This window comes from Balaenoptera ricei, chromosome 19 (genome assembly GCF_028023285.1).
Source record: "Balaenoptera ricei isolate mBalRic1 chromosome 19, mBalRic1.hap2, whole genome shotgun sequence".
NCBI lineage: Eukaryota > Metazoa > Chordata > Mammalia > Artiodactyla > Balaenopteridae > Balaenoptera > Balaenoptera ricei.
The window spans coordinates 59,186,228-59,214,015 of record NC_082657.1 but is presented as its reverse complement, the minus strand read 5'-3'; the positions used below and the strand labels follow the sequence as shown (position 1 = coordinate 59,214,015).

The window sequence follows — 27,788 nt, the reverse complement described above, 5'->3', positions numbered from 1 at the left end:
GTGTGCGTGAATCTGGAGGCTCTTGGACAAAGCCAGCACCTCGTTGAATCTTTTTCTGATTCTCATTCTTCCAAAAGTCTTCTGAGGACTTTCTGGATCTTCAAGGGGAACGTCTGTAAGTCTGTTTGGTGCTTTGTCCATCTTTCTCACTCCCTAATGTGCATCTCAGAAGGCAACCAAATTTATCTAGAATGTTGTAATACTGCTTTGTTTTTGATGTATTATTTTTACTCTTAACTTCTATTTATTGACAGGAAACACTGAGTGTTTCTTTATGGCAGTGATATAAAAATCGCCCTGGTGGTTACCAAACGTCTGAAGTTTGAGGCCACAGCCTCTACATTGAGCGGGAGGGATTTGTGATCTGGGCTCTGTGCCTGAACCAGAAAGCCATGTCTTGAGTCAGCCTGCACGGTGACCCATCTGAGGGCCTGGGGAGGGGGTGCCCTGGGACATCCGCGAACACGCCCACTCCTGCTCCACTGGAGACGACCAGCAGCTCCGGCTGGGGGGCCCCCAAGAGCCTGCGGGGAAACTTGGCGAAAGCCAGCGGAGCAGCAGACTTGGACAGCTCAGGTCGCTGCAGCGGTTCTGAGCGCCGTTAGCTCCTGTGAGAGGATGGGAAGCCTGCTGTGCATGATCTGGGTGCAGGTTTCACACCCGCCCGGGGGCTGGGGGTGGCGGGTGGGTTTGTTACTTGCTAAGTTGTGATTAAAGTCCCCAAGTTCGGGCTTCCCTGGTGGCGCAGTGGTTGAGAATCCGCCTGCCAATGCAGGGGACATGGGTTCGAGCCCTGGTCTGGGAAGATCCCACATGCCACGGAGCAACTAAGCCTGTGCGCCACAACTACTGAGCCTGCGCTCTAGAGCCCGCGAGCCACAACTACTGAGCCCGTGTGCCACAACTACTGAAGCCCACGCACCTAGACCCTGTGCTCCGCAACAAGAGAAGCCACCGCAGTGAGAAGTCCGCGCACCGCAACAAAGAGCAGCCCCAGCTCGCCGCAACTAGAGAAAGCCCGCGCGCAGCAACGAAGACCCAACGCAGCCAAAAATAAGTCAATAAATAAATTTATATATATATAAAAAAAAGTCCCCAAGTTCAGGAAAGGAAGAGGCAACACCGCCATCTTGTGGCCAATAGTGTGCACAGCACCCGCGATGCCTGCTGATTGGGATCCAGGCTCAGAACCATTTTTAGCATCAGACAGGTTTCTGACGCTGCTGACAGTGGCAAAGGGGGATTTGTGGCCTCCTTGCCTCTCCAGCCACGGCAGGTCACCACTCACGGAGCCACCACACCTAAGAGGCTGCGTGCCGCAGACACCGTGCTGGGTTCCAGACCTACATCTCCCCTCAAATCCCCCCTCACAGCCCCAGGACTGGGCGCTACCACCAGCATTCCCTGCAGACCTGCCTTCACTGCCAGGCGGGGGACCTGGGGACACTGTGTAGCTCGGGAGAGGTGGAAGTGGGATTGTGGAGAGAAGCATGTCTTTTAACTTCCCTTTTCTGTGTTTAAAGGGAACTTGCCCTGTAGGTCTCAGGTCACACAGCAGGGCTGTAAGAGCAGCTCCCAGGCCCATCCCTCTGGGCCTCAGCGTCTTCAGCTGTCAGTGGGGACAATGGCGCTCCTGTAACAGGCCCCCTCGGGGTCTTCAGACTGAGTGCAAGTCATCACCCAGAACATGCCTGCACCCAACAGCCCTCCATCAAGGCAGCTGGGATTGTGCTTCCTGGGCAGGAACTGGATTTGGAGGAAGTGAGGTCTTGTGGGTTCCTGGGGTGGGTGGGGGGGATTGTGTCCTATTCCCACACAGCAGCCCCAGGGGGCAGGACTCTGTGGGGAGAGCCAGGGCAGGGGGCCAAGCCTGGCCAGAAAGACCCTGCCCGTAAGGGGCCGTGATGCGGGGCGCCCGGGGTGATTGTCGCTGTCAAAGCCAGGGGACCCTCTGCAGGTGGCTGCGTTGCGTTGTCGATACCCATGTGCGCGTCCTTGGGGGGCAGACCATAGAACTGGCGGTCCAAACTGGGACACTTCCGAGAGGAAAGGGACGCTCTCGTAACAATTATGCCAGGATAGGGGCACCTCGGACGCGGGTTGCCCCAGGCAAGCAAGGACGACGGTCACTCTTGTCATCAGGTGGGCAGGTGGCAAGTGAAGACGTGGATGGAGATGAGATTCTCTAGGGGAAAGAAGGGACTCCTGCGATCAGGCCTTGAGGGACCATCTGCCACGACTTGAGGCTGGGGGGAGGAGGCAGCAGGACGGCCAGGAGCGCGGCCTCTCAGGGCGCCGATAGTGACGGGGAAGGGCACGTTCCCCAGCCCTGACTGCTGCCCAGAGGGCACCTGCTGGGTTTACCCCTTCGGGGTGGCTGGGAGTGTCGCAGAGCTGGTGAGAGGTGGACCCCAGAGCCTGGTGAGGGGATGGAGCAAGTGCCCGTGGCAGTCCCCTCTGGAGCAGTGTGAAAAGAGCCTCACCTCTCCCCCAGGAAAACAGCGTTTGGAATATCTAAGGCAGCTCTCTGGTCTCCCTCCCTCCCTGCCAGAGTTATCAAGTAGGGACTAAATTTTGCTCAGGATGCGCTGTCTAGTGCGCAGGAAGGAGGGCTGCGTTTCTCCAGTGGATGGAAAATACATACTGAGCCCCTGCTACGAGCCAGGTATGGCGGGAAGATTCACAGCAACGTACTTGAAACGGATAAGCCTGGGGGGGTTCCAGCCTTTGTCACCCATACACACCAGGCTCTGGGGTAGGTGGGCTACGGCCCGCCCCCGGCCCCCTCCTCCTAGGAACCGTCCCCCCGACACTTGTCACCTCCCATCGCCATGGGAACAGTGGACGCCACCCGCAACCGCTCCACTCGACTGGTACAGAGACAGAGTCGCCTTCCAGCTGGACCCCTCGCGGGGCCTGTCTCCAGTCTCCAGACTGGGCCGATCATCTCTCCGCCCTGCCCACGGCTGAGGCCGGGTAACTAGCGGCGGGGCGACCCAGAGAGATGGTCTCTACAGCGGTGGGGCTGTGGGCAGACCCCTGGGCTGAAGCGGGTCTCCAGAATGTGGCGAGGCCTTGGAAGAGAGCGGAGAGGGCAGCGGAGAAGATGCGGGGGCCCTGGGCAGGCGGCAGGCCTGGCTCTGCTCTCCCGCGGCTCACGGGGCCCTGCTGTCTCCGCCCACGTGCGCTCAGCGGCTCTGCCCTCCTCCGGTGGATTTTCTGAGCTGAGGTTCTCTGCCCTGAACTGGTTGGAGCTGGGCGTCCGTCCCTGAACCACTGGCAAATACCGACTGCTAAGCATTTTAGAGAAGACACTGGATTTAAACCTTCCCAGCAGCCTCCCCCTTGCTGGAGTTTTAGTGTCACAACACCTCCATCCCTGGCCGTCTTCCCCGCCGGGCTGCCCTCCCGACTCCACCCCCCTCTCTCCCGCCACGGCGCTGGCTCCTGCCCTGGGGCTCTGCTTGCGCCCTGAGGCTGGAAGGCAGGGCGGCGTGCTCGGCGCGGGGCAGGCCTGGGCTCGGGTCCCAGCTCCAGCCCCAGCAGCTGCTCAGCCTTCCCAGAGCCTCAGTTTCCTCATCTGTAAATGACAATCACTCCCGCAGGCTTCGGGGTTGGGAGATGCGGAGAACATCCGGCCCAGAGCAGAGATAAACGCTGCTTCTTCCTCCTTTCCTCGATGACTAAGCATTAGCTAGTCGAGAAGTCAGAAAGGGAAAAACAAATACCATATGCTAACACATATATATGGAATCTAAAAAAAAAAAAACGGTCCTGAAGAACCTAGGGGCAGGACAGGAATAAAGACGCAGATGTAGAGAATGGACTTGAGGACACGGGGAGGGGGAAAGGTAAACTGGGACGAAGTGAGAGAGTGGCATGGACATATATACACTACCAAATGTAAAACAGCTAGTGGGAAGCAGCCGCATAGCACAGGGAGACCAGCTCCGTGCTTTGTGACCACCTGGACGGGTGGGATGGGGTGGTGGGAGGCAGACGCAAGAGGGAGGAGATATGGGGATATATGTACATGTATAGCTGATTCACTGTTATACAGCAGAAGCTAACACACCAGTGTAAAGCAATTATACTCCAATAAAGATGTTAAAAAAAAATTAGCTAGTCGAGAAATGCAAATGCAATCAGAAAAGAAGAAAAAAAAGAAAAAAAAAAACAAGGACGAGAAAGAGACCTGGGGTCACTCTACCGATTTTGCTAAACTGCAAATAATGCAGCAGCTTTCTGTGGTGAATAGGAATCACGGAGTAGCTTTTGTTTCTATCCAAGAAGAGATCAAAATGGACTTTATATTCCAACGAATATAAAGCCACAAACAGAACACGGCCCTCTTGCAGAAGTGTTATGCCCCTAGATGACCGACAGAGGGCAGAGCTGTGCAACCCTCAGCTGCCCTAGATCTAGAGGGCAGAGAAGGTCCAGCCCTCTGAGATGGAAGATGGGGTGGGTGGTGCAGAGGAATAATGGAGGGGGGCAGGCATCAGAGTGGCTCAAGCCAGCATGGGAGAGCTGGCTCAGGGCTTGCTGGACAAGGTAGCAGCTGGGAGAGCTCAGAGCTTGGGCCAAGCCACCGAACCTGGGGATCCTCATCTGAAAGTGAGGTGCTGCTTAGCTGCCAGGGGCGGTGAGGACGCCTCAGTGCACAGAAGTTCCTGGGAACGAATTAGTGCACTCAGTCACCTTATAGAACAGGAGCCAGAAAACCATCACAACTCTAATTTCCAAAGAGGGGGACGATGGATTCCGGAACCTACATCCGGGTGAGTGTGACGGTGGTCCCAGAGTCCAGATGTATAAACATCTGTAATAAAGACAACAGCTGGTGCCTTGTCAAAGCTTTATGCACTTCATCTCCTTGGAGCCTCTCAGCAGCCCTTGAGGTAGGTGCTGTGGTTACCCCCATTTAAAGATGGGAAAACGGGCAAGATGAGGGCAGGTGGTTTGCTCCAGGCCACCCAGCTGGGAAGCGGTGGGGTTGGGATTTGAACCCGACACTGGCTGGAGCCAAAGCTGGTGGCGTCAACCATTATGGCACCTACTGCCTTTCAGAACAAAACCGCCCACGAACAAGTCAGAGCAAGTCAGCCCCAAGGCCACTTGCAGCCCTGGAAACGGAATTAATCTGAATTCCAGAACAGCCCAAGACTGCTGGACAACAGGCTGGAGAGATCTGGGATCTGTCTGAACCACAGACCCCAAAGCAATGAGAGAGGAGAAGAGCCGTGCACGGGAAAGGAGGGGAGAACAGCCACCCCACGGGTGGGGTCTGTAGGGTGCGGGCTGGGAATGCCAGGGGGAGGAGGCTCTGTGCTGGGGAGGGGCGGAGGGGGCTGCAGCCTTGAACCCAGGGCGCTGTGGAAACTGACTACTAATGACAATCTACTGAGCTCTTACTGTGAGCCCACCATACTGCCAGGCACTTTACAGAGGAAGAGCCGGTGGTCAGAGTGATGGCTTGAGAGCAAGTGGGATGGAAAACAGGTCTGGGAGACACCGTCCATGCTCCTGTTACTGCATCCCCCTTGCGATAATGCCCCCGGGGAGTGGGTTGTACTCTTCCGTAGGATGTAAATTCGCAACGTGAGGAGGGTCCGTGAGTAAACTTCTGTTGCCTCCAAACCCAGCTGCTGATTCTGACTCCTGCCTGGCTGCCATTGCCAGAGGACAACATACGCACAACTGGGCAGTCTGACCATCCCTCAGAGGAAGTGGGCGGCTGGGCTGTTTCAGCCATCTTCTGCCCTTCTAGGGCTTGTAGGGTAAGTGTGGGAAGTGAAGGGGGTTCCCTGTAACACACATGAAGTGAGGGGGATTCCAGCCCAGTGCACTGCAATGGAAGCGTCATAAGCTTTCCCTTCAGTGATGTGGACTGAGGCACGGAGCCCTTATCCAGCCAGCTACATCCATCAGCTCAGTCCGCTCCGGCTGCTGTAACAAAATACCACAGACTGGGTGGCTTAAAACAGCAGAAACTGGTTGCTGACAATTCTGGAGGCTGGAAATCTGAGATTGGGGGGCAGCACGGTTGGGTGAGGGCCCTCTTTCAGCTGCAGAATTCTCCTAGGGAGCTTCGTGAGGTCGTGAGTTATAAGGACACTAATGCCATTCAGGAGGGGTCCACCCTCACGACCTAATCACCTCCCAGAGGCCCCACCTCCTAATGCCATCACCTTTGGGGGTTAGGATTTCAACATGTAAGTTTTGGTGGGACATAAACATTCAGAGCACGGCACCATCCATATCCACCCATCCATCCACCCATCATCCAGTCTTCACAGAACACCTAAATGTAACACATTATAAGAAATAAGGTTTGAAAAAAAAAAAGAAATAAGGTTTGATAAAAATGGAAAATTACTGATGGTTGTGGAAGCTGGGTGGTATGTACCTAGGGTCATTACACTATTTTCTCCACTTCTGTGTATTTTGTTTGAAGATTCCCATATAAGAGGTTGAACAGAGATAAGGCGTGCAGTGTGGGAATCAGGGGCTGCGGTCTCAGGGGCCGCCTGCCACACGGAAGCAGTTGGTGCCTTAACTTTTTCCAAGCTCCTGGAGGGCGGCGACTTCAGGCCTGCAGAGCCCAGGGGCCTTCACCATCAGCTCAAAGCAAAACCGAGAAAGAGGGGGCTGCTTCCACCAGGATACAGAAAAGGCACAATTTCTAGCAGTGACCGCGGTCACGTTGTCTGTTACCAGGCAACAAGTGACACGAAGAAGACGACAGGGGTGGTCCAGGGACGGGTCTGGAAGGTGAAAGGCAAGGAAGGTGGGGACCTGTTGCCTGACTCAACATCACACCCCCTCCTCGCCCACAATCAGCAGCGCCTCTGCCATCACCTCTGTCCTCAGGCCACACGCTCCAGGCCCGCTTTACAGAGCATCAAACCTGCCAAGGGGCTGGCTGGGGACCAAGGGCACGGCTAACGAGGTCTCGGACCTCAGACACGACCACTATGCGATCGTGAATAACCACGTGTTTAATGCTTCACAGGACAAACTTGTTCTTTGCTACGAAATTCATCACGAACTTGAATCGCTGTAACTGTCAAGTCTATAATACAATTTAAGCCCCAGGCGACAAGAGCTCTCGTGTCCAATAATTTAGCTTAGTGAAGTTTGTGCAAAGTCACAAACCTTTTCATACGTTCACGATCTCCAGAATTTAACTAGTGAAGTGTAGCACAGCTCTCTACCGCTTTGCAATCAGCAGAGAGAAACGGCTAAAACAATCATGGCTGAACCATGTTCTACGCTGAAAGGAATATCTGGTTCTCACCTGGGCCACCTGCCCGGGTCCTGGAGCGGCTGACCCATCCACCTTGGGACGAGAGCCGGCAGAGACTCCATGGTTTCTGAAGACCATCCCAGGGCAGGGAGCCAGGCCGAAGGCCACGATGGAATCTTCTGGAGAGAGCACAGCATCCCCATCCAGCCCACGTCCACCTGTACCCACCACTACCTCGCAGCGGTAACGCATCTTCCCTCGTGCAAAGCCCGGGCCCGGCCTGCCGGTGTGACCCCGCCACAGGCCAGAGAGCACAGTTCAACTCTGGTTCACTCTAGAAGCTCCTTTGGGTACATAACCCCATCCCCGACCCCTCCGGAAAATTATCCTTTTCCAAGCCGGGGACGCTGGCTTCAGCAAAGGTGACTTAGAGTTTGCTGTTCTTCTGAAACTGGGCCACCAGGCTGAGGACCTGCTCGGAAGCTTTGATGCTCTTGGAGCTGAGGTAGGTGGCCCTGTTGGTGGCCGTGTCCTCCAGGAAGTAGCGGTAATTGACCATGAGGCCACACGAGCCCGTGATGCCCTTGAGGCTGACGTCGGCCATCCAGTTGATGCGCCACATCACGGCCCCGTTCTGCAAGTGGAAGTTGGCCACGGGGTTCAGGGCGTAGCCCCGGTGCTTCTCCCCGTACAGGTACCAGGCGCAGAGCCGCATCAGGGGGGCCTGGAGCGCCCGGACCAGCTGCTCAGACTGGACCCACTCGCTGCTGCTGAGGAAGGTCTTGAGGGTCTCATTCACGGGACCGCCCGTGATCTCGGAGATTTCTTTACACTCGGAATCTGTCAACAGTTCGTTCCTCCCGTGATCCTTTGCTTTTGACTTCAGCAGCCCCAGAAGCCACTTGGTGAACCCAGGGATAGGGGACAGACTTGCAAACGTCCCCAGGTGAGGAAACTCCTTCTGTAGGGCATGGTTGGGGTGGGGAAAGGAAGGTGGAGAAAACACACACACACACACAATTCAGCAGGTGAGTCACGGATTCACAAACACCTCCTTTCTCGCTTACATATCATTAACCTCCGTGTGCTGCTGTGGGGTTTACAAAGTGATATTTGATGCGCATGAATCTTCTTCTTTCAAGGAACAGTTATTAAGGATCTGATGTGTGTCAGGTCCTGGAGGCATCCTGAGTCCCCAGGACAAGCCTTTACTGTGGGGTCTCCATCTGCACCACTATCCACGCCGGCAAGTTGGGGGACCTGCCTGAAATCGGAGGGGTGGGCTGCTACGATGTGGGGTGCCATCTTCTGACTACAGGTCTGGTCTTTCTAGCCCACCAGGCCCCTCCCACGGACTTTGCTGCCGCCACAGAACCTGGTTTGGTGCTTGGCACACAAGTACCCAGTGACTGTTTGCTGTTTGTTGAATGAATAACTGATCGCCCAACTATAGCACAGTGGGTGCAGAGGATGGGATAGAAGGGGAGGCAACGGTTATGTCTCCACATCAGATAACACAGTTCAATCATTGTTGTTCAAATTACAGAGAGATCTCAATGATCACTTCAAAGAACCCAGTATTTTCCAGTTAAAAATGTAACATATGCTCACTACAGAAAAATTTTTTTTTAATTTAGGACGGAAGCAAAGAAACCACCATACTCTCCAGGTTTGACAGAGTATAACTCCTGGTCCTTCTCTAGGCAATTTTTGCAAGGGCGAGACAGTTATTTTACATCCTGCTTTGTGGATTTATATCATGAGCGCTTTCTCATTGTCACTCAAAATTCAGAACCGTAACTTGTATCAACAGAATAATATTAAAAGATAAGACGATCCCATGCCTTTCCTAACCCTGTTCTTTTCACTGGACATTTAAGGTGCCTCTTTCATAAACCTCCATGAACACCTCTGTGTAGGAAGGGCTGCCCTTCCCTCCAGATTTCTCGGGTGACTTTCCGGCTCCCAGCCCAGTCGTGGAGAAGACGTCAGCGGCAGGATGGCTCCTGGGCTGCCTGATTCCGGAACAGACTCTGCTGTATCACCCAGACCCCGGATTCTGCTCCTCCTCTGACTGCCTTTCTGACCCTCATACCAGCCCTGCTACCCACCCGCCCTCGCCCCATTCATTAGCACCTTCAGCAAAGAAGCAGGAAATAAGAAGAAACTCAGAGTAATCAGATGTGCTTCTTATCGCCTCTGGGGAAGAAGTGGCAGGGAGTGATTCTAACGAAGCTGATACCCAACTGAATCCCAAGTTCTCAGACTTAAAACTATGAATTTAACACGAAGCACGCAAATATTTAAATTCCATCCTATCTGTCATTCTCTGAGGAAGAGCTTCTGCAGCAGCTGTCTGTGCTGAAACCACCAGAAGCACAGAGCGCTGCTCTCAGAGCCCATTAGTCATGACCTAATTATTTTACCTAAAAATTGGATTCTGCACATTAGAGTTCACTCCAGCCCCTCATGAGATAGCTTTAAAAAGCCCAAACCCAGAGTGGACCTGAACATTTCTGTGTGTTTCCCAGGGCAACCAAGAAAAGGCAATTATAAAAAAAAACCAAGTGCCAGTGCATTTACCCTCCAGCTGCCTGGTCGAACCTCGACACTCCCTCCTGGGCCGCGAGTGGGCGAGGGTGGGTAGGGAGGTTGGCACGGCCAGGACTGGACAGTGGGAGTGAGGGGGGCCCTGCTGGCGACTATGCTGGGACAGCGCGTGCCCATCAGGAGCCGCCCCGCCAGCCGGGGGCGGGGTCCCCTGCAGAAGCCGCCGCCGCCCCCAGGACGCATCTGGATGTGTGGCCCGTGAGAAGCTAGCTTTGAGGGCCTTTTCCTCAGCACTGCTTCCACCCCCTGACGAGTCTCGGGGCTCCTAGGAAGTGCCAAGGGGCACCTGGCACTTTTCCACCCCTCCTGCTCGCTCCGGCCCAAAGCTTCACCCTGTCCCCAGAGATGAGGGCAGAACTGCTCGGCCACCCCAAGGCGGGGACACAGACAGCGGTGCGGCGGGATCAGGGTCGAGCCTCGCTCACCTGCAGCTCCTTCACCACCCGCTTGATGAGGAAGGTGCCCAGCTCCACGCCCTGCAGCCCCTGCTGGGTCAGGCTCAGCGAGTATAAGATGGCTGTGGTGATCCTGTCCCGCTCCTCTGTCTCCGACGTGGGACTCTCCTTCACTATGATGGTCTGGAAAACACAAAGGACACGGATGGGCAGCCGTGGATGCACCCGCCCCGCCCTCACCCCTCCTGGGGGTCCCTCGACCCAAGGACCAGCCTCTAGAGGCAAAGCACCCCGTTTTGAGACGTCTCTGGAGGCGGCGGTGGTCTCACAACTTCCCTGGCTGTTTGCTCAATGTTGTATCATTTCTATCACTTTGAAATTCTCCCACAAGCTTCGCTGAATCACAACTGATGTCCCCCAGGTCTCTCTCAGGGGAGGTCTCTCTCTCTCTGTGCAATCTGCCGCCCTCCGACACCCACAGACAGCACGCCAGCCCTCTGCCAAGGCCAAGGGCCCCCCTCCCTGCGCTCTTGTGCGCAGGCTGCCCGCCGCGTCCCGCAGGCCTCCCTCCGCCCCGCTGAACCCTAGTTGTTTACACTTCCCAGTAAGGCGGACGCAGTCCTACGCAAGTTTTCTTTCAGGAGATGTACCTTTTTATGCCTTTCCTATGTACCTTTTTGGTTTTCTGCCACGTCCTTATATTTCCACAGTGAAACCACACGCCCGCACAGACACGTACGAGAAGCGATCTAAGAATCAGCATGACTCGTACTGGGAAGTCCCTTAGCCAAGTCCGACTTGATCGGCTCTGAGATGTGAGTGCGGGGTGTTCTGAGCTTTAACACCCTGAGGGCCACTGGACAACAGTGGTGGAGACCTTGCAGTTGGCTTGGACACAGGCCCGCCAGCCTGCTTCTGAAGGACACGCTTACGCTGCTCTAAACTCCTACCAGCTACCCTGGATGCCTGAAGTAGGGGAGTCTGGCCCAGAGTCCAGGCTGAGGTCTGGAGCCCACAGACTTTCTTAAATTGCCAACGGGGTGCGTGGGTCTGCGCGTAGCCCCCTGGGGAAAAACATCCTCAGCTCTCATTCCCTTCAGACGCTCGGAGGGTCTTTTCTGTGACTCCTGGGAAGCCATGAACCGTTGCCATAAGGAAAGTGGGGCGGATGGTGACACAGAGGCCGTGACATCCGGGGCCCCACCAGCCTCTCCTGCACCCGCAGCTGACGGAGGAGCTCTCCTCCCATCATTCCTCGTCCTCATCTTGTTAAATCGCCTCCTTTGTTTTTCAAGAAGTCTGTAGGTTATCTTGTGGTTCTGGACTCAAAAGTCTCCAGCAAATCTTTTTTTTCAAGTTTAAAAAAAAAAAAAAAACCCCAAATGAACCTTTCTTTGATTATATGAATGAGATACGCACAATGTCAAAGAGGCAAGAAATAAACGCATGAAGAAGAAATCACAAATCACTCCAGAACTCAACACCCAGTCCTACTGTTAACGTTTTGGGGAGCGCCTTTCCAGGTCGGTCTCACCGGCCCCAGGCAGGCACACATATAAATACACGTGCATACAAAACCACGGACACACGCAGTCTCTCATGTGTCTGTCCGGACGCGCGAGTCTCCTCACACGGAAGGCACCTGCCCTCAGGGCTGGGACCCCGGTCCCCCACCGTCCCCACTTCTTCCATCATCCTGGGCAGATCTCTGCAGTCCCCTCCTAGCCTCAGAGTCCTCATGTCTAAAAATAAGCCTGAGTCACAAGGCGCTGCAGGCAGACGGGGCAGAGCAAACGCTCAGTCGACGTAATTCATGCTACACAGAAGGTCACACCAGATAGGCCAGGCTGGAACCTGAACCTTCAGTCAATAGTAAGTCAAAGTTGACGTTCCATGTCAAACACACAAAGCTAAATCCACACTTAAGCCCACACGTGGGAGCGCGCGGTCTGTGAGGACAGGCCAGACACACACGCCATCGTTCCCTAGAGCATCCCCTCCCGGTGGACACGGTGGTTACCACTCCCACCTCCAGACCACGCTGCAGTGAGCAACTGCCCAAACTCTCAGGCCTGAGCCTCTCTTGGGATAAATTCCCGAGGGTGGAATTTTCAGGTCAAAAGGAACACACGTTTTATATTTTAATAGTTATTACCAAACTGCCCCTGGGAGGTCGTGATAACCTCTAGTGCATGACAGTGCAGGCGCCTCCAAACAAGCATCGTGCGGGAACGTCTCCCTGCTGACAAGCCCTCCACCCTCCGATGCTAGGAGATGCTGCCCAGCGCCCACCTGAGATCTGCCATCGCCTCTCAGCCTCCTAACAGGCCACTCCGACCCCGAAGCTGCAGTGACCCAGGTGTGCCCACTTCCCCTCACCGGACCTGCTCTGCAGCCCCAGCCCCTGCCCCCCGTGGGCCTGTGGACTGAGTGTTTCAGACACTCACCAACGCCTCGAGGAGAAGCCCAGCTTGCTCCGGGGGGGAACCACCACACCGGGCAGAGCGCTGGGCCCGCGTCAGGCACGCAGCACAGCCGACTTTCCAATTTCTCAATCAGCTGTCTTTTGAAACTACCCACAGGCACTTAGAGGCTGAAGAGTTGATCCCCGCGCCCCTGCACTTGTACCCCCTTCCTCCATAACAGCCTGGACCACGTCTCAACCCAAGGTCCACACACCCTGGCAAAAGCTTGCCCCATCCCATCACTGCCCACACACTGCCCGTTCTCCACTCTGTGGCTGCAGATCTGGAGACTGTATCTAGCTAATGCAAAGATCCACAAAGGCCAAAAAGCAATTTATTTTCAAAAAGGGGAGAAAACTAAGTTAACAGAAAACTTAAGGCACCCTGGGCCGTCTGCCCCGTCCTGAATCGACTGCACGCAGGTACCTGGATGCTGCTGGAGATCTCACTGGTCAGGGCCACGTGCAAAATGATCAGGGGCTCCCCTGGGGTCGAGCAGTGAGAGAAGAAGTAACACCTTCTGTAGGGCCCCACGCGCCGTTTCATGTCCGCCCAGTTTTTAACGGGATGCACAGCCTCAGACCTGACGAGAACGTGTTATGAAGGGGCAAGACAAAAGTACAATTCACAAGTTAAATAGCCACAGGGCTGATTCCTACCTGTATTATTCACTCAAGTCAAAGCAATCCTTTAAATACAGCTTCAACGGACTCTGCGGGAAATTCAAAGATCACTTTAGCGTGAAACAGCGCTGACTGAGAGGAGGCACAACTGGTGACCGTTTTACACACAAAACTGTGCTCTCATCCCCGCTCTTAAGACTCATTTGCCAGGCCCTGGGGGAGCAGTTATGTGGCAGATTTCAACACAGAGACTTGACCAGATGCCTGTCACTGGACATCCTACGTCTCTTGCTTCCTCTGAATCTCCGCAGTGTGAAGTCCGTGCTGCCTGAGGACACGCCTCGCCTGGCTGCTTCCATTTGCCCAGTGACCTCGGCCACCGCTGTTTTGTTTCAATGTGCGATGTGGCAGCATGCCACTGTCGGCCAGCCTGCATTTCACTGTGTCCGGGGGAAGGTGGGAATCACGCACTATACTGTGAATTTGGAGATTTTATCCAAGGGAGACATTTTAACAGCGGGTTGAGACAGACGTTTTTTGAGTTACTAATGCCAGTGCTTGGTCCAGTGAACCCGGGCAGCTCTGAGCATGGGGTCGTTGGGGAGACGCGGGCGTGAGGGCTTTAAATAAGAGGACGTGACCGAGACCCCAAGTGCAGGTTCACTGGCAGAAGGACCAGCTTCCACCTGTGCCCTTTCCTCCTCTGTGGTCTCGGCATCACCTGATAGGACAGCCACCTTGGTGGATCCTGTGTTTGGGTTTTATCAGGCTTGGAACAAAATGTACACGGGAATGGAGACTGGCTTTCAACTGAAACGTAAGAAAAGCAGAAACGTCATAAATACTTACTCACTGATTTTCTGCAGCACTTCGCACGGTGAATGCCAGGTGACCCGCTCCAGGTTCAGGAACCCGGAAGAAAACCATTCCGAGAACATGCTTTTCAGCACCCCGTTCATTTCCTGAAATGGAGAAGGGGGAGCGCTGGCCTTCCGAGGGAAGGACATCCAGCCCATCCCCGCATCGCTGCCGCACCGGGAATTCGACTCCGAAACCTGATACAAACGAGGAGCGGGCAGGATGGGCCTGTCCTGAGGCAACCCGACCGGGCTCCGCTCTCGGCCACGACAGACCCAGCTCAGCTCCACTTCTTCCTTCCCTCCTTCCACCCGTAAGACACCTGGGCTCCACGTGAACTAAGTTGCCCAAATCAAATAACGTGCGCCGATGCATTCGCCGCCGTGAACACAGCCACACACGTGATGTTAAGCTGACGCTGAACGGCGTCTCGTGCAGGAAACTCCAACACCCTCTCGGGAACATTCTCTGGTTCGCTAAAAAACACCCTTTCTTGTTTCCCAAGAGAAACGAGCACTGGGTCCCGCGCCCCACATTTCGACAGCTCTAAGGTGTGTGTTTTCCTATTTTAACATCTTGGTGGTCAGGACGCCTTGTTCAAATGATGGCGGGTCACGGTTTAATCGGCAGCATTTTTTCCTCCCTGAGTGGGCCGTAGAATAATAGTGTGTCGGGCAATCCATGCATTTAGAATTGATGACATTATTCTAATTTCACTTACTTATATTTATTTTACTTCCAAAAATGATTTGAGTCAACTTTACCATCAGAGATACATTCGCACTGAAACTTTTCAAGCAAGAACAGAACAAGAGGTGAGTAAGGAGAGGAGAGGATGCAGGGGCAGAACCATCCCAGTTAAGTCTGTGGTGACTGCCGACCATGTAACAGTGGTAAGCTTCGTGACAGCCAGAGCAGAGGGGATGTCCAGGGCAAGAGACAAGGCTGTTGTTCCTCAATGGCTGCGTCCCTTTTCCCCAAATCAACAGAAGCTTCACTTTTTAGCTGGGCACATGACTGTTCAGAATAAAGTTTGCACTGCCGCTAGGAGTAGTCATGTGACTGAGTTCTGGCTTCTCAGATGTAAGCAGAGGTATCCTGCAGCAGCTTCTGGGAACCTTGAAAGATGGCAGGAGCAGCAAAGGGCTGCTCTTTTTCTTTGTCTTTCCCACCGCAGGGAAGAGATGTCCTTCCATCTTTTTCTTTGTCCTTCCCAATGCAGGCTGGAAGGCGATGTGATGGCTAGAGCTGGAGCAGCCATCTTGGGCCATGAGGTAACTCTGGGGATGAGTTTTTCAGGGAAGAGCAACAAACAGCAGTCTGGGTCAACTGAGGGCACCGCAGAGCAGGATCAGCCCTGGGCTGCCTACCTCCAGACTTCTTCATGAAAGACAAACTTCTCTTATTCAAACCACTGTTGTTTTGAGTCTCTGTTATTTATAGATGAACTGCATACTAACAGATACACTGCATATTATTGAATAACAGCAAACATCTCAGTATGCCTGGTACAGAACTGACCTTATGAATCCCTGTATAAGAATCACAAAGACCATGACGGATAACACCTGTAAAACTGTACACAAGCTATAAAACTGTTATAGGGCCATTTCACATTTTAATCCCTGGTAAAAGGTCAAAGGACTCAGAACCTTGTCACTTGAGGGTAAGCTGCAGGCATGGGGGTGGCGGCTCAGAAACGGTTTCGGAATGAAGCGATGCCCATCTTTCAATACTGAAGGCCTAGGGCACGAAAGAGGCCCCATGGGGGCGAGGAGAGGGGGTAAGTCTAGGACCAACGGGGGAAGGCACAGTCAGACTCCGTGCAAAGAAGAGCTTCTGAGTAGCGAGGGCGGCCCACAGAGGTCCTCCTGGGAGATAGCGGCCCTCCCCACGGGAAGAGATGAGCACAGAGCAGGCAAGAACGTGGCGGAGGTGGTTTAGAAAGGATTTCCACGTCGACAGGCGGCTGGACCAGATGACCTCTGTAACTCCTCGTAACTCTCTATCCCATGGTCTAGTCTCCTTCACTGGCCTCTCAGCTCTGTAAGGGCAGAGGTCATTTCTGATTTAGTCCTCTGGTTCTCAAAGCCATCAGTGGGGTCTTCCATGTGGAAGATGATTTAACAGATTGATGGCAAATGAAAAAGAGAAGACAAACTGGAAAACAGTGAGCAGGAAGTAGCAGGAAGGCAGGAGAAGGGATGGCTCACCAGGCAACACAGAAGGGCTCCTTACAAAACTGTATTTCCTGCACTGACTACAGGGGTCCTCAGCCTTCCTGGGGTCCCCACACACTCTTGCATATGTGCTAAAAACTGGGGACACTCTCCCCAGAAAAATGCAAACACATTAATAAAACTCTGCACACAGTTTTCTGGGGTTCATGGACCCCTGTGAAACTCAGTTCCCAACCAGGTTCCCCAGGTTGGGAACCTCTGCACTGAAAGGTTAGGAACGGACCAGCCGAGTTCCACGTAGGATGTACATGGAACTCTATGGCATCTCCGTGACACGCACAATAGGGACAAGTTGGAAAAATCTACCTCCGGCATTCATACAGTACTAATTATGAAAGGAATGGTCTGGCTGACGGAAGCGCCTCTTCTACGCGTCCCTTCGTTCTATTCTGGGCTACTGACAGCTATGAAGTGGGACACTGGACACGAGATCCGGGAATCTAGGTTAAAGGTTACACACCTCCACCGCCCAGGGCTAACAGGACCGCAGCTGTTCAGGCTGGAATTAGGTGCCGAGGGCAGCAAGGCTACCGGATCTCAGACAGCAGGAGGGAGAGGAATCGTGTATGCGTCATGCTCAGTGATTCAGAAATCATTTATCAGCGACCCAGGACTCGAAAATACAACTGCTGGGACGACGTTCCCATCTACAAATGAGTTCATCTCTTAGTGTGGCTAAGCACAGAATTTAGGAGAACCACGAGGACCACCAGGTTAACTTCAAAACAGGACAAGACACCACAGGAGGTTTCCAACCAACCGTGGTGCGGCTGGGCGCTGCAGTGGTGGCGTGGGGACCCTGACTGACACGAGTTTGGTCCCTTCTCCAATGTTCCGCCCGGGCTTCCATTAAGGTTCGCACAGCTCTCACCGTCATTTCTACATTCAAATCGCCCATCGTTTCCTAAATGCCAGCTCCCTTCTGCTGCCCACAAATATCTGACAGTGCCCAGACTCTCTCCCAGAATGGGAGTCCCCTTGGCTTCACTGGGGATTGTATCTGTAAGAGACTGAACTCTTCAACCCCAAAGGGCTTTTGGAAATAACTCCGCAGAAAAACAAGAAGCCTGTAAACTGCACACACAAGAAGCACGCGCCTGCCCGCACACCGTGTACCCCGCTCAGGAGCTAGACACACAACCGCAAGTTCACAGGGCGTCTCGCTGAGGAGGAGAGCAACTGACGGCTGGATTGGATTCACACCTCAGAGCCCAAAGCCCTCACTTCCCCGCCTCGGGAAAGAACACGCAAACCCGGACTTACGGCCACACGTCCAGGCATCATAATAAGCCTCTCAACTCACTTGGAACTTCAACAGAGAAGAAGAGCATTTTTAACAAAAAGAACATTTGATCTTGTAAGCAAAGGGACCGTTTCTTTTCCTGGTGTGATTAAGCTGCTTTGTGGATTTGGTATTACCCACCCCTGCCCAACACTGGATGACTGATTTATTGTTCTATTTCCTAAGATTAAAACTCGGGGTGGGGGGCAGGGGTCCTGCGATCAGAGAATTCAAGGACATTGACAAGTCCCTTTTCTACAAATTCCTTAATCATGAAAACAACTAAAATCCCTTTCTTGGGATAAATCCATTAAGATCAATTCACTTATTATAATCCAAGAAGTGCTTCAAAGCGGCATCAGAGGGACGGACCATCGCAGTAGAGACCTGGGATGAATCAAGAAGTCCCAGGCTGGCCTCTAAGACACTTAGGCTTCTAACGACCTTTTAATTGATGGGCAGCAACGTCCATCCTCTCCGCAACGGATCTGCTATCTTGAAAACCACAGCAGACATTTGACGTTTGCCGGGTTGTAAAAACTTTCTACACAGCACTTGCATCTTCCCAGCAAACAGACTTGATACCGACTCTGAACTTCCTATCAGGAAGGATTAAGAGTAAGAAAAGAAACCTCACCCGATTTAAAATATCCAAGAAAAGAGATCTACCCCGTGCCTGGCCTTCTGCCTCAGGCTTCATGCTGGGCTCCACTCAAATAGAAGTGTCAGGCTTCGGGATTCTTCCATATTTCCAATAATCACAGCCCTCGGTCAGAGACCAAGATGTTGACAAACTGCCCTCATTCGTAGCTGTGTTTTTAGCCAAGCTCCACGGTATTTTCAGAAGAGAAGCAGGCTGCCCTTGGGCAGACTGACCACTGCCGCCTCAGCGGCCGAGCTGGTTGGCCCAGGACAGTTAAGGGACGTGGCTACGATCACCTAAAATCACGCTTCTCACCAGCATAACTGGGGCCTTCCTTCCCCACCTGGTGCGTCTTCTGCTGTACCCACTGTTCCGTGTAAGATGGCCAATCAGCATCCTTTTGGGCCTCACACATGCCAGTTATTCTAAGGACGCCTTTGTGCTCACGAGATTCAGCAAACAAGAAGCTGCGAGGGGAAGCAGTGGACTGAGTCCACTCCAGGGCGATGCCCAGGCCTGAGCCCACAGCAGCTCTCGTTCACCTGACATTAGCTGGCAGCTCCAAGGTCAGCAAGGGCCAGGGGAGAAGCACACCCGTGTGATGGGGTGCCGTGTGCACAGCAAGGGGTGCTCAGGTCTGCTACTCCCCACCTCCTGGGCGTCCCGCGGCATCCTAGGCCCCTGGGGATCTGCGGCTCCTGCGCTGAAGCTTCGAGGGCCAAACTGCTGGTGGTTTCCAATACTGGATTCCTAAAAGCGAAAAGCTCTAGCTTTTTAACCACCTCTTTAACTTGGCTGCAAAATCCAGAATGAAACAGAAATGGAATCAAGATGGACCACACACATTAAGTGATTCTGGTGATTAATTACAATATCAGATCCCAGTGACGATTTCTATGGGTTAAAAAAAAAATCAACTCTGAACGTTTTGAATGATAGGGATAAAAAAACATTCACGTAGCCACAGAGAGCAAAGGGGAAGGGGAGCAACAGATTTAGCTACTAACGGTTAGAGGCACTCGGGCTAAGGGCGGGGTTTCCAGGTAGAGAAACGCAAGAGGTGTGATGGAGCCACCTGAAAAGGCTTCTGCACCCGGCGCGTCCAGACCACGCGCAGAGGCCAAGGTCAGGCTAGGGTCACTCACCCTCTGCTTGAGAAATATCTTGATTCCACGTGACTTTTTGCCTTTCGGTTGGTGATGTTTTTCCCTCATGTGTGTGGACGGCCTTGGTTAAAAAGCAAAGGAACCCTGAACGTCTGAGGACACGGTGTTGCTGGCAGCTCTGGGTCTCCCTGGGCCCAGCTCCCCTCCCACAAGCCAAGTCTCAAGGTCACGGCTTTGAGCTTTGATGATGTCTTCTCAACCTCATGATAACCAAGAGTTTTCTCTTGTATGTGTGGAAGAGTAAGGAAACGAGTCCAGTTATGTCTCACAGAATCGGATGCGACATCAGGAATCCCCCAGGACAAGGGCGGTCCCAACGTCTGGTAGGATGTCTCTCTCTCTCTCGGCCGCACAGAAACCTTCCCTGGCCTCCAGGTTCCGTTCCAGGCTCAGACCTCTGAATGGAGCAGTCTGACCCCAGGACGAATGGGAGTGGTTAGCTGCCGACTTCGCCGGATGGCAGGGCACCTGAGAGTCTATCTCACGCTTCATTCATCATTTTGCTATGCAAGACGAAGGTCCCAGTTTTCAAGGAGCTGATCATCCAGTTGCGGGGGATAAATACATTTCAAACAACAGATTCTGTGGTTAATGTATCAAATCCAACCGAGTGGTACAGACAATTACGTATCTATGAAGCTCAGAACTGGGTGAGGCCGCCCTGAGCTGGAGCGGCTGGAAAAGCCTAGCAAACGAGCTGCGAGTGGAGGTGGCTCTTTTTCTAACAGGAATCACGCAGGGGTGCGGGTTCAGGAACTTTCCATCCAGGAGCCAGCTTGGCTGGAGAGCAGGGTCCGTGGAGGGGAGCGAGTAATGCTGGGGGAGTGGGAATGTGCAGGATGGCTGGTGGGCAGCAAAAATGCCAAAGGAAAGACACCGAATGCCATCCTCCTGGCCACGGGAGGTTTGATGATTTTTCGACAGAAGAGCAGAGACTGACCTGCTGCTTCAGAAAAAGGTGGGTGCTGAGGTTGTTGATAAGATGGAAGCTTACACAAAGTCTTGGAAAGATAAACACAGTCACAACCAGAGAATATTAAACTCCTGACTCAGTGAAACTAAATAAAACAAAGCCATTCATCAACTGGGTTGTTTTACCTTCCCTTCAGTTTTATAGAAAAAGGCAAATCTAAAAGAATAAGCCCATTTTCGATCTAGTTAGGTTGTCAACTGAGAGAGTTGGTGTGCCATGATGAAGTACACACCGTGGAGTCGTGGAGACAGGTCTTGGGTGGAGGCGCTCTTACCAGCTCTGTGCTCTGGGCGCTGCACTGGGCCTCGACAAGCTTTAATCACCTCATCTGTCAAACAGTCACCACGTCTTGCTGAGGATGAAATGAGCAAGTGCATGAAAGGCACTCACACATACGGTGCCCGCCCCTAACTCTTCCCATACTAGAAGGGAAGCCTCTGGACCAAGTGACCTTGGAGCCTGAGCACACCTGGTACCATACAGACAGCCAATGAATGGCTGAATGGATGGGTGGAGAGTTTCACTTTGGGACAGGTCACCTACCCAAAAGACATCCTACCTTGGATTAGGTAGACAGACATCCTAGCTAATTCTCAAGCCTCCTATGCAATGAGAATTAAGTTTCAGAAGGCTTTCAGGAGCACTGGTCTCTGCTTTAAGGAGAAAAAAAAAAAAGTTCTGCTTGGATTGCAGACTAAACCCAAGCCTCTCTTGGGAGGAACCAGATGGGTATGCACACAGTGTGTGGAACACAAGGTCTCAGCCATTCAGATGAGGATTTAGTTGGGAACATGGTCAATTCAACACACTGGGATTCCAGGACTGATTTGGTGCCAATGCAATAAACAACTAAGGTTCTCAGCCTGTGACTCTTATAGCTGAAGGCTCACTGGCCCTAGGTAATACTTAGCATTGTAGATTAGCCAGCTATTATGAGCAATCAAATCATAGCTACTATTATCATCCTGAGATTAACCCTATCCTAACTACACACAATTTTATGCGTCTAGGGCTACGTAGCCAAGAAAGATAAGAAGGTTTCTGATAAACACCATAACTCACATAACATGATGAGGATATAAAATGTAGAGCAAAGAACCTAGGAAATTTGGATTTGGGTGGATGATCAGAGACATATTTATTTGCTTTGAGGTCCTGGTCAAGTCATGTGACCTCACGTGACTTGATTCCTTTACTGTAAAACGAGACATGCTTATCACCTCCCCAAGAGTGAGGCAATGAACGCAAAAACCATTATGCCAGTGTTAAGAGTTCTTAAACGAATCAGAACACAATCGTTCAACTGTTCAATTCTTTTTAAAGCCAACTGCACCTACTAAAGTTCTGAATGCCAGAACATTTACAGCATTTTTGGTTTACTAAAAGAGCAAGTTAGTGGTCCCACCATATTTAACATCAATAGTAATAAAAGGACTATATTCATATTTAACATCAATAGTAATAAAAGGACTATAAGGACTATATTCAACTATCAGCCACCTTTCAAGTCATCATTATTTAAATCTTAAACTATTTATTCGCATCTAACCTGAGCTCACTGTGCTAAATGCCTGATTTCCTCAAGAAGTCAACTTAGAACTCTATTTTTAGGGCTGAACTCAGGCAGGTGAAAATGCCCTGGTCAAAGTTATGAGGCAGAGAGAAAATAGAAGGCATCCAGGCCCCTAGACGGTGGCAACCTCGAGTTCTCGTCACCTCTGTACGTTTCACAGGACTTTTTAGGACAAGGGCTTACACAGTGGGCACTGCGACTAACTTTTACTGACCCCATCCAGGTCTTCCGAAAGGTACCGGATGCTCGGTCCGGTCCGCATCCAAGTGTGTCACACGGACGACACCTCTCAGGTAAAAGAATAAAGAAGAGACTGTATGGCGCACACTCAGCAGGAACGAGGCGTGACAGTCACCTTCAAAGTCAGCGAGGGCCGAGTTTCTATAAGACTGGAGCGAGGTGAGCCTAGAGGGAGGCGAGGACTGGGAAAGCGTGGGAAGGAAGGGGACAGGGTTCGGGGGCTCTGACTCGGGCGAAGTGTGCGCGGCGCCAGGCAGGGGAAGGTGGAGCGCTTGGGGCTTGAGGGGCGGGTGAGGACGCCATGGGGAGGGCCGCCAAGGGTCGGGGGCGGCCCGGGCGGGGCCTTACCCGGACGTGCGGCCCCTCCATCAGCTTGAGGGCCTGCGCCTCGAGCAGGTCGGCCCGCAGCTGCACCAGGAAGCGCACGCCGCCGTCCAGCTTGCTGATGTGGTGGAAGAGGCTGCGGTAGCGCGGCACCAGCGCGTAGCGCAGCCGGTCCTCTGCCTGCAGGAGCACGGCCGCCTCCCGCGGCTGCTGGAGCAGCTGGAGCACGGCGGCGCTCTGCTCGGCCACCTGGCCGTGGTCCACGCCGAAGCCCTGCGCCAGGCGGCCCAGCAGCTCGGCGCGCTCGGCCGCCTCAGCCAGGCCGCCGTAGAAGCTCACGAAGTCCGCGCACTGGTTCTCCGCCGGCGCCGGCGTCTTCTCGCGCAGCCCGTAGGCCGGCATCGCGGGCACCGCACGGTGCAGCAGCTCGTCCATGGCCCGCTCCAGGGCGCCGGCCGCCGCCGCCCGCCCGCTCGACAGCCGGGGTCCGGGCGGCCGCGGCGGCCGCAGGGGGAGCCGCGGCCAGAGGAGGAGGAGGCGCCCAGCCGACAGACTCGGCCTGAGGACTCGCATGGCGCAAGGATACAGCTGCCTGGGGAACGCCAACAACGCCGCCGCCGCCGCGCTTCCGGCTTCCGGCACGCGCCCGTCCGGTTGCCCGAGCCCGGGGGACGGGCGGGGCGGCGACCAATCGGAGGGCGGAGCGACGGGGGCGGGGCGGAGTGCGGCGCGAGGCCAAGTGTGGCCAAAGGTAACCCGGCCGGCGACCAATCGGAGGGCCGAGCGGCGGCGCGGGTGGCGACTTCAGGGGCGGCCTCTGCCCTGTCATCTGGCCACCCGAAGTCACCGCCTCAGTCCCTCTCCTCTAGGGCCGAGCTCTCCAGCCGCAAGGAACGTCACGGTCACCTAGGGAACCTGTTACGCACGCAGATTCCTGGCCCTACTCCGGAGACTCTGATCCAGTGTGCCTGGGGAGGAGCGGAGCAATCTGCGTGCCTACGAAGTATTCGTGGTGGTAATTCTCTGGCAAGGTAGCCTTTGTCTTGACCCCTGCCTAGGTGCTCCTCTCACTTACCCAGATGATCCCCAGAGCTGCAGCCCTCCTCTCTCCTGAGCTCCAGAGCCAGGCTTCCAGCTGCCTGCTGGAGAACTTTCTCAACGATATGGCAAACCGGGCTCTCCCAAGCATCTTTTTCCCCAGCCTGTCCCTCCTTCCTTGGTCCTCATTCATTCATTCATTCGTTTTCATTCAACAGAGTGTTTATTAACCGCCTGGTATGTGCCAGGTCCTATACGGTGCACGGGGATAAAATAATGAACCAGATAGACCTGAACCTGCTGCAGGGAGTTTACAGTTTAACGAGGGAGACAGATGATACCATAACTACAAATTGTGTTAAGTGCTATAAGGGAAATAAATAGGGTGGAGTGATATAGCTGGGTCAGAGCGGACGTCCCACTGTGGACAGGGTCATCAGGGAGGGCCTCTCTGAGGAGGTGACATTTCAACTGAGACCAGAAGAGGGGGGGAGGTGGGGAGGTGGGGAGAAGCTCACCTATCCATTCTCCCAAGGTCAAAAGCACCGTTTTTTATAACCTCTTCCCTGCCTTTCATCCCAACATCTAAATTTTATCGATTCTGCTTTTAAAAGACTCCTGCATTCATCTCTTCTCTCTGGCTCTCTGCTCCTGCAGCCCGTGTCACTTCTTACGAGGGCCACTTGCAGTAGCCTCTCTGCTTCCAGGCTTGATTGCTCCAATCCATTCTCTGCATCAGCTGCTGGGTGAACTTTCTAAACTATCCATCTAACTACGTTATTCACTTGCTCAACAACCAAATGCTTTGAGCCTGACAGGCAGAGCCTGGCACGGACGGCCCCTGCTCCCCTCTCTGGCACCGTGTTCTGTCTCTTCCCACCTCACGTCCCTTACTCTGTGGCCTGGTGGCTCCCAGATGTTTGGATTTTGGTATCAGTTTTTAAACACTGGGAAGACGGACACAGGACAGGGAGTGGGGAGGTGGCTGGGATCGCATCCGTCTACAGCCTTGACACACACCCCCCGCTTCAGACAGTCCCTCCTTCCGGGAGTGAGATTTCTGCCACAGTTAGTGAGAGACTGGGGGGAGTTCGCAGGGCTTGACGCCAAATTCAGTGGAGTCCAGAGGGAAAGCCATCCAGGGTCCCACTGTGCTCTTGGAGAAAGAGAAGCCTCATCTAGGTACAAAGGATGAAGGAGCATCAAAGAACCCATTGAGAACACATGGTGGGCAGTATGCCCGGGCAAGCGGGCTCCGGGGCAGGGCCTTTCTTGTGTGGGGAGCTACAGGGCACCCAGCGATCGGTGGGTAGAGGACGGTGAACGCTTCCCTTCCTTAGTCACACAGTAGTCAGTAACTGATGTCCCACTGAAGTCCCTCTGCTGTCCCCTGTGCCTGTAAGAAGGATGTGTGCAGGCCCTGGCTGAGCCCCTCATGTGCCTCTCTGTACACTAATAGGACCACCAGTCATTCAGCACTTCCTAAGTGCCATCCCCTGTTCTTAGCACTTACATGCAGTATCTCATTTAAGCTTCCCAGTAACCCTATGGGGCCAGCACTATTATTCCCATTTTATAGAGGTGGGAACAGAGGCACAGAGAGATACAGGGACTTGCCCAAGGGCTTCCACTAGTAAATGCAGCAGTGCTCCCTGGGTCTCCCCCAGCCTGGAGTGCGGAAGGACTGTCTGGACCCAGCCTGCTCTCTCTCCAAAGTCTGTGCTCCTTCCACCCCAGGATCCTGCCTCTGCTAAGATGAGGATTCCTGCATTATTTAGAAGTGAGTTTGTTTTCATGCTGAAATGTTGAGGAACAGACAGGAGAGACAGGAATCTAGTAAATACCAACTCCCTCCCACACGGCCGAGGGTTGACTGCTTTCAGTCCTCACAGCAACACTCTCAGGTACTTGTCCCCCAACTACAGATGAGGCCGAGGCTTGATGGGGTCACGTGACAAACCAAGGTCCTCCTGTTAGTGAGATGCAAAGTCCAGGTTTGACCATTGTCTATCGGCGCCGAAGCTTTTGCTTTTCCCACTCTCGTGAGTTAAGTTTCTGGAAAGGTTTTCCTTCCTCAGAGGCCATACGGGAATCATCCATCTGTTCCCAAGTTCCATCCCAGTGATGATGGGAACCAACAGGGAGTGATAACTGTTATTTTATAATGGGGGAAAAAATTCAGAGGGGGGGCCAGCCCTAAGAGATATTAAAATTTATGAAGCTCCAGTAATTAAAACTGAATGAACAGACAAACATTTATGAAAATAACAGAAGAGCCCAGAGGTGCTTGGGTATTGGGTGTAGCGCCCCACATCATGGTCGCTTCACACATCACTGGGGGGAAAAGAGCAAAGCTGTGTCCTCACACTGTACAAAAGAAATTCCAGATGGCTTAAGGGTTTAAAATTTCACAAAGTGAAACAAAAGTATTAGAAGAAAATAATCCCAGAGTGCAACAAACCTTTTGAAGCATGACGCAAACCCAGAATGCATAAAAGAGAAGATAGGTAAATTCCAATATATAAATTTTTTAAGTTCTTTATACTTAAAAACAAAAGCAAAAGACAAACACTACCTTGGAGAAATATTTGCAAGCTATTATCACATACAAATGGCTAATCTCCCTAATATATAAAGAACTACAAAGCACCATAGGAAAAGACTGTCAACCCAGCAGAAAAATGGAGAAAAGATCTCACCAGAGAGTTCTTAGAAGAGGAAATAGAAATGCCTCTGAAAAATCTGTAAGGTGGGCTTCCCTGGTGGCGCAGTGGTTAAGAATCTGCCTGCCAATGCAGGGGACACAGGTTTGATCCCTGGTCCAGGAAGATGCCACATGCCGCGGAGCAACTAAGCCCGTGCGCCACAACTACTGAGCCTGAGCTCTAGAGCCCACGAGCCACAACTACTGAGCCCACGAGCCACAACTACTGAAGCCCATGCGCCTAGAGCCCGAGCTCCGCAACAAGAGAAGCCACCGCAATGAGAAGCCCGTGCACTGCAATGAAGCGTAGCCCCCGCTCGCCGCAAGTAGAGAAAGCCCGCGCACACCAACGAAGACACGACGCGGCCAAAAATAAATAAATAGAATAAATAAATTAAAAAAATATATGAAAGGTGCTCAACTTGACTCGTGATAAAAAAAAATGCAAATTAAAATACTCCAGTGAGCTATCAGTTTTGATTTTCTGTGTTGTAATGATCAAAAAGCTGCGTGACAGTCTGTGCTCACGAGCCTGTGGGGAAGCAAGCCTCCTCTTCTGCCGCTGGCAGGAGCGTCACCTGGTACAGCCGTGTGGGGGGTGCAGGGTGCCTTGGCAGTTCTCTCTCAGCATCACAAACCGGCCCAGCAATGTGCACAGATACATCTTCCGTGTGCTGAATGCGTCAAGGACAAGGCTGATCAGACCTGGGTTCTCAGTCAGCAGGACCAGGAATCAGGCAGGGAGCCCAGGACAACAGCAGGGTCCCCGCAAGGAGATGGAGGTGAGGGTGGAACAGCCACCTCTGGCAGTAACAAGGGCTCAGATTCAAAAATCCTCTGCCGGAGCACCTTGGCCAAGAAGAAACAGAAAAATCAAGGTGGGGGAGGGGATGGTTGGAGCATCTCCATCCCCAGAGGCGAGTACAGGGAGCTGGGACAGCACATGAATAAAAACCGTGGGCTCCGAAGTCAGCAGAAGGTCCTGGGGACGCATCCTGGACCTGCCGTTTTCCAGTTCAGTGACCCTGAGTAGGTTTTGTCACCTTTTAAAGGCTCTTTCCACATCTAACAGATGTAGTTGACAGTAACTGTCTCTTACAGGCTTGTGAGGATTAAATGAAACAATTCATGTTAAGCACATGGCAAGTAGTAAAGCCTCTATCACATTTTAGTGAAATTATGGTCATTAATATTTGGGGGTGAGTGTATATTTGCATGTATCCAAAAATGGAGCACCATGTTGACCCCGGGCTCAGAGACACTCTGATTCCTGTGCAACTTCTTCCTGGAATTCTGCAGTAAGTGAGGGAAGAGGCAGCTGAGTGTGAGAAAAGAGGGTGGAAAGGGAGAGAAAGAGTCAGAGAGAGACCGAGACAGAGACAGAGAGAGAGGCTGATGGAAAGCC

General features: G+C 53.0%; 1 protein-coding gene across 1 annotated transcript; it reads right to left on the bottom strand.

The window, feature by feature from the left end:
• Window positions 1-6,983: 6,983 nt before the first annotated feature.
• Window positions 6,984-23,272, bottom strand: MLYCD (malonyl-CoA decarboxylase). The gene is made up of 5 exons (XM_059905562.1): window positions 22,666-23,272; window positions 14,192-14,304; window positions 13,146-13,302; window positions 10,285-10,437; window positions 6,984-8,210 (listed from the first exon to the last, which is right to left on the bottom strand). Exons 1-5 carry the CDS (start codon window positions 23,212-23,214, stop codon window positions 7,677-7,679), a joined length of 1,506 nt encoding a protein of 501 aa, XP_059761545.1. The 5' UTR covers window positions 23,215-23,272; the 3' UTR covers window positions 6,984-7,676.
• Window positions 23,273-27,788: the final 4,516 nt, after the last annotated feature.

Coding starts and splice junctions, on each gene's coding strand:
- MLYCD (XM_059905562.1), bottom strand. CDS start 23,214: ATGCGAGTCCTCAGGCCGAGTCTGTCGGCTGGGCGCCTCCTCCTCCTC. Junction 14,305..22,665: donor TGGAGGGGCCGCACGTCCGG/GTAAGGCCCCGC, acceptor TCTCCATTTCAG/GAAATGAACGGGGTGCTGAA. Junction 8,211..10,284: donor GGGTGGTGAAGGAGCTGCAG/GTGAGCGAGGCT, acceptor CATGCCCTACAG/AAGGAGTTTCCTCACCTGGG.